Source organism: Cupressus sempervirens, chromosome 8, assembly GCF_028749045.1.
Source record: "Cupressus sempervirens isolate cs-2001-9-10 chromosome 8, ASM2874904v1, whole genome shotgun sequence".
Taxonomy (NCBI): Eukaryota; Viridiplantae; Streptophyta; class Pinopsida; order Cupressales; family Cupressaceae; genus Cupressus; species Cupressus sempervirens.
In genome coordinates, this window is record NC_143125.1 from 623139419 (window position 1) to 623151047 (window position 11629).

The 11629-nt window shown below is 34.8% G+C and overlaps 1 protein-coding gene across 5 annotated transcripts in view; it reads right to left on the reverse strand.

Moving 5' to 3' along the window:
• Positions 1–8125, reverse strand: part of LOC149543984 (arginyl-tRNA--protein transferase 2-like) — a 94818-nt gene extending 86693 nt beyond the window's left edge. For all 5 annotated transcript variants that reach the window (XR_016355726.1, XR_016355727.1, XM_089798628.1 and 2 more), the window contains exon 1: positions 7753–8125. Coding sequence is in view for 2 of the 5 variants with exons in the window: in XM_089798628.1 (XP_089654754.1) it covers positions 7753–7909 (157 nt within the window). In the remaining 3 variants the exon portion in view is untranslated. The remainder of the gene's footprint in view (positions 1–7752) is intronic.
• Between the last annotated feature and the right edge of the window lie 3504 nt (positions 8126–11629).

Sequence of the window (11629 nt, forward strand, 5' to 3'; positions counted from 1 at the left end):
GTCAAATTCAGAGGACAGCTAGGTGTGTAAGATAGATTAACCATTAAGGGAGGGTATTACAATAATAGATAAGTCATCTATTATTAGTTAATTGTTATCTATTGTAAATATCTAATTAGATTTAGTTTGCTTTCGTTTTTTGTTTTCTCTAGAATAGAATGTTTCTATTCTTTACGATCGTTTCCTAAGGAAGCATTGTCTCATTCTTTTGTATAAATTGATCATCTGGTCTCTGTTAATAGTAAGCAAGTATTTACCAATTACTTCCGTAATATTTGGGCTGCAAACAAGATGCTCAAAATGCACTTGATTCATTAGTTCTGAAAAATGACAAGTTGTGGGAAAAGAAAAATATGTTGAAAAGAGAAAATGTGTGTCTTTTGAAAACAATTGAAGAGATGAAGAAATCTGCAAATTGTGGATGAGTGGGCTGCCAGTATTGAATCACAAGGTATTCGAGTCATTTGAGATATCTACAGGATGTTGAAGAAAGGAAAGGAAGCCTGCCAAATTAAATGATATTCAAATATCACTTAAACGACAATTAGAGTTGTTGGATGGAGACATTGGTGCTTGGGAAAGCATGAAAGAGTTTGATTGTGATTATGAAGTTATCTCATCTGTAGAGATGTATCATGATCAATAGCCCCTGATTATTAACAATGAGCAAGTTTTGCAACAGCTCATGAAAGATGTGAAGGTAGCCATAATAAAAATTAATGAGCAAGAAGACATGATCAGCGATTGTTACAAGAAGTTTTCATGTGGAGTTATCACTGAGAACAATGAATTCAAGAAAGAAGATATTCTTACAGGGTTCACTGAAGCAATTTGCTTTTAGCTTGAAGCAGATGATTTCAATATTAGTGTGATGAATGCATTTGCAAGTTGGAAGTGTTCACTAGATTGACTACAAAGCAAAAAAGAAGTTTCTATCAAAGAAATTTTGGAAGCAACAAGTACATATCGAATGATCATAATGGTTGTTGAATACACTGGTGAACTTGATGCTGAAGTTGTGTGTAACTCACTGCAGAAATTTGCAAAGATAGTTGAGACTCTGTGAACATTTCAAATTTTCCATATGTTTTAGAGTATGATAACAAAGATTACATGTAAAGAGCAATAATGTTGTAAGAAAGCTTAACATGTCCCTATACAATCAGCTCATGTAGTGAAATTGCAATTGCATTAGGCATGCAATTTTGAATAAGACAAACTAGTTAGTTAGGAGTTTGTTCGAGAATAAGTCAAAGTAGTTGAGGAGTTCCTCTTTTCCTTCCACTTTTCTCTCTCCTATTTTCCTATATAAAGGAGAGAGCTCATTGTAAATAATCATCTTTTGCTTTATAGAAGAAGGCTAGGCTTGTAATTTGAAAGCTTTGAATTTCTTGTTGCAAATCTCTGACATGAATAAAGAAGAAAGTTTTCCCAAAGTTTGCGTTGTGAGGCTTGGAATCAATCTTTGTTTCTTATGTTGAATTGATCAATTCATCTTTGTTACTTCTCTCTTTGTGAAGCGTTTGAGCACTTGGTGTTGTTCTTGAAGACTTTGAGCTTTAGGAAACAATATTACTTTAGTTAATAGTGGCCGCAAGTACGAAGAGTTAAAGACTTTGTGTCTTGATTCTAAGTATATCATTTTAAATTGAATAGTTAATAAGAGACTTTATGCCTTATTAGTTGTTCATCCTTTATTCGAAGAGGATTGATCGTAAGAGACCGTGGGCTCTTATTCTTAATCGCACAAATGAAGTTGCAAGTACTGTCCTAGAAGTTGTTCTTACGTCAATTTCTAAGCCACCGGTATTATCGTAGCAATAGATACCTTTTGTTGATTCTCAAATAGTTATTGTTATCATTCCTTAAAAATGAGGAATTGATTCAAAGAACTGCCCATTTGTTAATTCCAGTTAGGTCTTTGTTGTAGCCACCTAAGGTAAGGAGGGAACCTCCCCTATTGCTGAGAGGAGAGATTTATCTCACTACATCGTTGCCTAAAATTCCCATTTTGTAAGTTGTAGTTCTCGTGACCTACAAAAAATTTAACCAACAACATTACCAGTGATCACTTCCATCTGGAAGGCAACTACCAAATTGTTTTAAACGTGATCAGAATGTGCCAAATGCCAAGTTGGAAGCTAGGGAAGTATTAGGGCAGACTTTGGAAGAAATTATATTTTTTTAAGAATTCATAATATCGCACATCTATTGAGAGAGGAATGAGATAGTGGAACAGGTGGCTATGGTTGCAGATGACCTAGCCGTTGAGGTACATCATTGACAGAGTGATGCAGAGAGGTGCGACATCATTTGAGTTCATAATCCCTCACTTTCTTTGCACACCTAGATGGGACAAGCTTTTATATTGAAAGATCAAGGGTGAGCTGGGGAAGGACGGATGACATAAGAAAACTTGTGCGAAGTGGTTTTATAAGCAATTGGTGCATGTTGGCAGCCAAATTGTTACTTGTGCAAAGAGAGAGTAAACGATTTGGACTCCTCTCTTTTTTTGTTGGGAAAGAAAAAGAAGTCATTCTACAGAATGTTTCAGAGTAGAGGATGATAGAGAGTTTTAGAACACAGGCGAGCATAGTGTTACTTGCCATTTGACAAGTGTTGGGCAACGAATATATGGGAAGAAATGGGCATTGTAGAGTTAATTCTAACGTAGCCTCAAAGTTTACGACAATGCTCTGGGACATTGATGAGACAAAGGAAATGGTGAAGAGGTTAGTGTCAAAATGGTCTGAAGGAAGTGGTGTGGGGAAATTGAAGGGTTGTTTGTTTCTTGTTCACCCCATGCAATGCTTAATCCTAGATAGACACATGCGGCCAAAGCTGGGTGAGGAGAACAACAACCATTGCAGATTTTAATGGTCTGTGGTGTTCAAATGGACATTCGGGTGCGGGGCAAGTAGGCTAGAACTGGCATTTAATTTCCCATAAAGCTGCATAGAAGTGGAGACCAAACACTATTACTAGGTAAATACTCTAGTGGAGGAAGAGGAAGTTGTGATAGGCAATGAGGCTGGGTAAAGGTGGTCAGGTGCTGCTTTGGCTGTGATACAATTTTGGCAGGGAAGGTGGTAGTTTTTAGTTTTCAGTTCCATTGTTTGGGAATCCAAGACACTTTTGTAAATCCGGTTTGAATAGATGCAACTAGGAGGGTGGCTAGTTAAGAATGTAAATATACAATAAAGATAATGCATTATGAGCCATTTTGTTGTAGGCTCTCATCTGGGGCTGGGGCTGGGGCTGTAGATGTCAGAGCTGCGGTTTTACTCAAGATGGGGTTTCTGCAAGTGTTGCTTGTTTGAACATCAATATATGGTTGTGGGTCCTCAATGCACTATATTAATCCATTAGAATAAATAATACTATTATTATTGAGTTGCCCTTAAATGGGAATCATCATGCCCAGCTTAAATAGTATAGATAAATTTATTTACATTTGAAAAGGGGGACATGAAATGTTTCCAATTTGTTGAAAAAATCTTGGATCTAGGTCTGGTTCAAACTCTCCAAGTCCTAGGAAGTAACCCCTTCATAATCATCCAAATCCCCAGTAAAAGAAGCAACCATAGGGTGAACCCAGAAAAAATGGTGAACCCCAGGTCATCTGCACCATTTGAAACACTATAGCAAATTAATTTTACCTCATTTGAATGTAAAACACAAAAACCATTCATTCTTGTTTTGAGCTGAAGTTGAGGTTTGCCCTTCGCTAAAGCAAGAGAAGAAGAAATAGATAGTGATTGCCAGGCCCTGAACTAATGGCTACAGTCGTGATAAATTGTTTACATTTGTCCAAGAGTACTATGGCAAGCAAAGGTGATCAAGCTAGAATATATAAATGATCTCGCCATTAACTGCTGACTCACATAGAGAGAAAACGGTATAAATCAAGGGATTACCAATGATGGTCCAGTAGATAGAAAAAGCCAGCCTGTTTATTAATTATTAATATATTGGATATTAATATGTTAATTTTATCTATTAGGTAAATAATAATCATAGTTACACCACCCTGGGGGACGGGGGGACGGCGAAACGAGGGGACAAGTTTCCGGGACGGGGGGACAGAGGGGCCTTAATTTGGGGACGACGGGGGGACGGTGGGGGGACGGCGGCAGGGGACAAGAGCGGTGTATATATCTATGCATATGGTATTTAAAAATGTTAGTTATGAAAATATGTATTGCAATATAGGATGTAAAGATGTAAAAGAGTGAATACTTGAAACATTGCATTGAATTGGAACATCGAACATTAAACATAAATAGTTGAATTTGCAAATAGTGAATAGCAGGATGCCCCCCATCCTCGGTGGAGGTGGTGGAATCTAGTGGGACCGCTGGGGACGGGAGACGGAGTCCCCAAGTCTCCGGTGCGTTGAAGTCTCCGAGACGTCGGGCAAAAAGGGGGGGGACGCGTCCCCGTGTTACTATGATAATAATCAAAAAATTAGATTATACTATATTAGTTACTAATTAACTATATACCTATCATGTATAAATAGTAGATACAAATATGAAAATATATTTAAATTAATTATTGCTACACTCACACTAAATCTATGTTGCTAGCTATATGATTCCTCAAAAAGTGAAGCAGCAAAGTCAAAATGTTACAAAGTTCTTTGCTCCGTTTAGTCATTTTGCTCTTGTAAGTGAATGTGCAAGTTGAAATGTACACACACTAACTCCTATGCATTTATTTAATTCAATTGGTTGGTATTTATGGAGTGGATGATGGAGAGTGTGCTTGAATTGCTTTCAGATCAAGATGAACTGGCAGCCTATTGGGGAAAAGCTAAAGAGATAGAATTATTATATTTAAAAGTTATAAATGAAACTTAAAACTTGCTATAAACTTGTAGTTATCCTTTTTTGGTTTGCACCCCTCTATATCATTGATGAAACTTAGTCCACATATATGCTAAGAAGTGATATGTTTTATTGCAATTTATATACAATGTAATAAAATGGGCATTGGTGCATATCATTTTTTAGCAAATGGCATAGTTTTCCTTATATTTGATGTATCCGTATTTGTTGAATGCAGAGTTGGTTGAATTCCTTTGCTGCAAGGCTTATTCCTGCTGCTTCCAATTTAAAGACAAAATTTTACCTTTAGTGGAAATTATAGTCTTGCACTATTATGATTTTGTAGTGGCAATTTATGATGCATTGATGTTGCATGATGACTTGGATCTTAAGGTTGTTTCCATCACAGGCCTGGCATGTTGGGCGAATCATAGCTTTATTAAAAAAAGATCACTACCTTATCCTTGACAAAAGAGATATCTAGGATTCTAGAGTGGCAATTCAATGAGTTGACAGGGATTAGGTAAGGAATATGGTTTGGCAGCGATTCCTTAAGACGTACAAAGAAAATAAATTTAAAGCCATTACAGCAATTACTAAGGCAGCAATTGATAGTAAAGGGATGCAACCCTTGTAAAGGTTATGATGTTATTAATATTTATGATTTTCCACCAACAATTTAAGACAAAAAGGGGAAATTGAGTCATTCAAGAAGGCATCATCTACAGGGAATAGAAACAAATCAGATCACCAATTCTGAGCAGAATTACAGAAATATACTTAACAATATATATAACTTCAGAAATACATTGAAGAATCAATCATTTATGAAGCCTTCAAATATTATGTAAGGGATTGATTATCGATCCTTAAAAAATAATTATTGTGCAATACTCTAGCAAATACATCAAGGAATAAAGATTAATAATAATACTTCAATGTCAATTTGTCAAACTTGAATGAACGATATATAGTCAATGTTCAATATTAAAATAATAATGCGAGCAATCAATTATGTGTCTTCATAGACATCATCAGCATCATAATCATTGAAATCTGCTTGCACAAATTTAGGCTTAGCAATCCAATTGGTTTGGAACTTTCAGTCATCAACCTTTAGCTCTATTTATCTTAGTTACTAATCTTGGTTCAGGTTTGGGTTTGTGAGATTGATTAAAGCAAAAACTGGTGTTGGGTTTCTTTTGTGTTCATACACCATAGTTACCAGAAACGTGACGGGAGACCTCCGTTTCCCATTGCGACGGCCGAAACGGGTTTCCCGTCATGAAACCGCCTTTTCAAGAGATAATTTCAGTTGTTAATAATCTCAATCAAATTTAAAAAATATGAAATCTTCCTCAGTTTTGACTACTGCAGAAACATAAATAATACATCGACCGTAGGAAGTAATAGTTTTAAATTCTTATAGTTTATGATCAGTTAAGTATATAGTTTCATTTATAATTATTTAGCATTTAGTTTTAATTTGTTACAGTTTAGAATCAGTTAACAACAGTTTCATTTATTATTATTATTTTGGAATGTTTTAAGTATGAGTTAATTATATTAATTTATAATATTTAAGTATGAATTAACTATCTATTAATTTAATTTATACATTTTATTAAAAATAGTTAATTATAGAATTAAGATTAAATAATTTATTTTCAATTTCAATATTTAGTAAATTTATTAGACTTCTTACACATCACATTTTATATAGATATTAATAATTTATAATTTATATATATATATATATATATATATATATATACACACACGTTTCTTATGCGCAACTTTTCATATATTGCGTTTCTCGTCACGTTGCCGTTGTCATTGCGTTTCGCGTTTCTCGTTTCTGGTAACATAGTCATACACACAAAAACATATTAGACATTGAATCTTTTCCCAATTTGATTTGCATCCTGGGATGGTCCTCGACAGTATTTGTTTCTGAACCTAAGCTGAAAATAGAACTACCAAGGTTATGACTTGGAACTATGGTTGGTACCCAAGGGTACAAAACTTGAACACTAAATGATGATATTACTTCTAGAATTACCTTATAGTATGACACAATTGGGTGCCTCCGAGCAAAAGCAACTAAGCAATGTACGATTTACTCTATAAATGTGATATTTAGGTCAAAGCCCAAGGGTACTAAATTTGAGCAATACATAAAAGTGAAAATGGAAGGAAATCCGGTCATGGCTTCAACCTTGAAGCTTTACTTTTTAAATTCTTAACCGAGAGTTTATTCATTCATCTCATAATCGAACTCTACAAGAGGTCTGTAGAAACTGAATGCAGCCACACAAAGAAAATAGAATAAAATAGAGATTTTTTACACAAGCCTAGCTCTGCTAAGCAGAGGCCAATTTCTTTTATTCCATTGACACACTAATTAATCTGATTACATTACTTCTTTATATTACAGAGGAATGCTTATTATTCAGCCTAATTTTCTCATCTAAACTAATCGTCCAATTCTACAATCATGGATATCCACTCCACTGGAAGAACCTCAAACAAATACAAATTGCTAAGTTCTCAAATTGATCTTCTTGCATGGGCGTGCCATTTGGAGAAGACTCAAACACAACTCTTTCTAATTGATACTTTAACTAGCGTAAATGGTGGAGATAATCTTGGATTTACATTTTCTTTAATCAGTCGTTGTTGTTGTGCAGTGAACTACCAGATCACACTCGATGATGGAATTGGAGTAAAGCAGCAGTAATCTACAAGGTCTACTCCCACCATAAATACTTAACATGTATTTTAAGTATTTTGATCCAACCCAAAGCTGCAATTTGTTTCATAACCTTAACTACATCACTATGAACCCTACGAGATACAGCTTGATCAATTAGTGCTCTTTTACAATATAAAAACTCTACAAAGGGACAGGTTATTAACTTACCGTGGGCAATACTGGTGCGTGCATCGGATTTGCAGTAATCGCAGTTTGTTCTCTGAACGCCGTAATCTTCGACTATGCTCTGCCCCCTCTTACTACTATTGCTGCTATTTCCACTGCTGCTGCCCAAATCTGCTCGACGCGACATTTTTCTAGACATTGAACTTATATTTGATGGAAAATATGAGATTCAGTTGTTTTCTTCAATTTATGAATAGCCCCCGTACGATACACTTATCAAATAAATGAATTCTTTCCCGAACGCGGAATTATACCTACTGAGCAAAGCGGAGAATTGTTTTGTTTTCCTCTCCCCAAAACCACGTCCTAATTATTATTTTTTATCGCTGGAAGCATCCAGTCTTCGCTCCGCGACCAAAGAATATGTTTTATTTATTAAATTTTAACATTCGAACTTACTTGTTCTCCACGTCTTTCTGGGGTAAGACACGTCAGACTGTTTGCCATATATGCTCGCGGTAAAAACCATGAAAATTACCTTTCTGGCAGGCCTCCATTTGGCTTAATTTATTTTGTGCAATGGTGTAGTTCAATTTTTATGAAAGCGTCTACCAACGGACAAGATGGATATTAAATTATTATTTAATATTTAATTAAAATTATAAATTCATTGCTGTGTAAATTTCAAAAAAACTAATAAATTCTAATAGTCAGCCAATCTGTGGGCTGCATAGCCAATTCTTACTCTTCTTTGTAAAGTTGTCATTTAGGAAGAACATAATAATGTGGGGCACACTTTTAGACATTTAATTTTGTTTAATATTTGAAAAAGTAAATTTATTGTTTACTCAAATTTTGATTTATTAAGAATCAGAAATATATGGTTGTTCATAAGTATATTAAAAATTAAATCTTGTTAAGTAACAAGTTTGACATCATAAAAAAAGGAAAAACTCATACAAATTTGACATAATAAACATCTCTCAATTCTTGACTCTTGAGTTGAAGAAGTTTCAACTGACAAGTTCTTGCTCTCATATTAGGTAGTTAAAACAACTTCGTAGATGAAAAATTATCCATATGAAATGTCAAGAAGGAGAACATGTTAAAATTGTACTTTGACATTTGTTTCAAATTGTCTCACTTTGTTTCCAATTGTAGGTGGTTTCTAAGGAGCAATCTAAGACCAACCTTCTTTTTTATGTAGGAGCATCCTAGGTACTTTGGCAATCTTGCAACACCAAAAAATAATTATTTCCATTGTTCTTGTTTGTTGTTTGGAGAGCGGCTGTTGTTGTTTGTGTTTTCTCTTTCTGCACAATCATCCCCTTAATGTAGACCTGTCATGGATCATTTGCATAAGCTCATAGAATCTAATTCCATCATTTGCAAAGTTATCCTTCTCTTTGATTGGGGCATGTTGTTTTCCTAACAGCTCAAGTAACGTACAAATTTGGTTTCAGCAAGGTTTTGTGTGGCATCATGGCATTTTGCACACTTGGGAACCTCTTCTTGGATGACGTGTGGACCTATCATTATGCCTGTTGAATTCTTCTTTGGAGCAGGACCTATACTTTGTAATAAATTGTCTGATAAGCTGACTTGTGGTCTTGTTGGCTATAAAAGTAGAGATCTAGGATTAGAAAAGTACAATGAAGTTAGATAGAAGGAAAAGTACAAAGATTTGGCTCTGTAGGCTTGAGCTCTTAAGCTTGTTGATTGTAATTTGAATGTAAACGGTTGTAACTAGGTAGGCCTTATGCCTGACATGTTTAATGAAGATTATCCCATTGCTCCATTGATTCCTCTATAATTTCTTGTGGTTTCTCCTATTTAGTGGATTCTGTGTAGCTTTAAGCGAGGGCAGTTAGGATGTGACCTATGTCCCCTCCCACCTTACGTCAGGTGGTATCAAAGCAAGTTACTTTCTTGAAAAAGTTTAGGATCGTGTGGTACCTTATTGAAGATTGGTTATAGGGTGACAGAACTGGTTTCTGACCTATAAACTTGCACGAGGTTACGATTCTTCTAAGAATTATTGTCAAAATGGTTTGAGGTAGAGGAAATGCAGGTAATGCTATAATGGATATGTTGAGATAGATTACAGCTACACTTGAAGATGCTGAAACAACACAGAGAAGAGGAGTGCATCTTGAAGATGTTAACGATGAAGAAGAAGAAGAAGAAAGACCAACAACACCGAATCCTGAACTTGAGGTAAAACAAGATGAAGAGAGACTTTTGAGAGCTTTGAATAGAGTGAATGCAAGACCAATTTTTGAACTTTCTACTTACAATGGAAGACTTTATACCAATGCTTTGTTGGATTGGATCTCTAAGATTGAGAAATATTTTGATTATGAAAGTATTCTCGAGGATAAGAAGGTGGGAGCTACAAAATTGAAAGGGCATGCATCTCTTTGGTGGGAACACTTGCAAACAGATTAGAGAAGAGGAAAAGAAAAGATCAAGACTTGGGTAATAATGGTCAATAAGTTGAAAAAAAAATCTTTCCTATTGATTATCAAGTTAATTTGTTGAGAAGAGTGCAAGATTTAAGACAGAAAGCTATGAATATGAAAGATTATACTCAAGAATTCTATAAGTTGGACTTTAGATCTAGACATATTGATGATGAGGTTGAGAAACTTGCTAGATACTTGAATGGTTTTAGGACTTCTATACAAGATGAAATCAATTTTATAAAGATGGAAAGTGTAGAGGAAGCTTATTTGTATGCTTTGAAGGTTAAAGAAAAGTTGGCAAAGAAACAAGAACACGGACAAAGGGCAAGAGGTGGATGATTTCAATGAAGTAGAAGAAGATCTTATGGAGAAAGGAGTAGATATGATAACATACCTATTGACAAAGGCAAATCTATATGGAAAGAAGATAATAGAAGCAGAGGAAGAGGTGATTATACTTAAGATAATTATACTAGTTACTCTAAGAATAATAGTAATGGGAGGAGAGATGATATATCTTGGTTTAAGGGAACTTTTTTTAAATGTGGTGAAGAAGGACATAGTTTTGAATGTGCATTTTTTGGTAAGAAAGTAGGAAATAGTAGTAGAAATGCTATGATTTAGGAAGAAGCTATTGATGCACCTAATGAACCTAAGAAAGGAGAGAATTAGATGATGAGAAGAACTTTGTGGAATGAACAGTTGGATATTGAACCTTGTTTTAAAAAAAAACTCTTTAAGACTAGATGTAAGATTAAAGATAAATGTTGCAAGGTGATTATTGGTAGTGGCACTTCTAAGACCTTGGCATCTGAACAATTAGTGACGAAGTTCAAATTGTAGAGATTGGAGCACCCTAGCCCTTATCACATTACTTGGATCGTAGATGAACATAAAGTGTTGGTAAGTGAAAAATGCCTTGTGAAATTTAAAATTGGAATTACTTTGATGAAGTTTTGTGTGATATCCTGCCTATGGATTGTTGTCATATACTTTTGGGAAGATGTTGATAGTATAGTAGGAAAATTTTGCATGATGATAGATTAAATCAGTATACTATTTAGGCTAATGGGAATAAACAAGTATTCAGTTTGTGAAAGATATGAAGAAACATAACATTTTCTTTCCTTTGATTTTTAGAAAGACTAAGAAACAAGATAAACTTGAACATCCACCTGAGTTGAGATCTTTGTTGATTGAATTTCAAGACTATATTTCTAATAATGTTCCTAACGGATTACTCCCTCTGAGCAGTATAATTCATTGTATGGATTTGATACTTGGAGCTAGTTTTCCTAACAAAGAACTGCATAGACTAACACCTGTAGAGAACGAAGAATTGAATAGACAAGTGCAAGAATTGCTTGAGAAATGTTTGATCAAAGAAATTTTGAGCCCTTGTGCAATACCTATTGTATTGGCACCTAAGAAGAATGGAGAATAGAGAGTGTGCA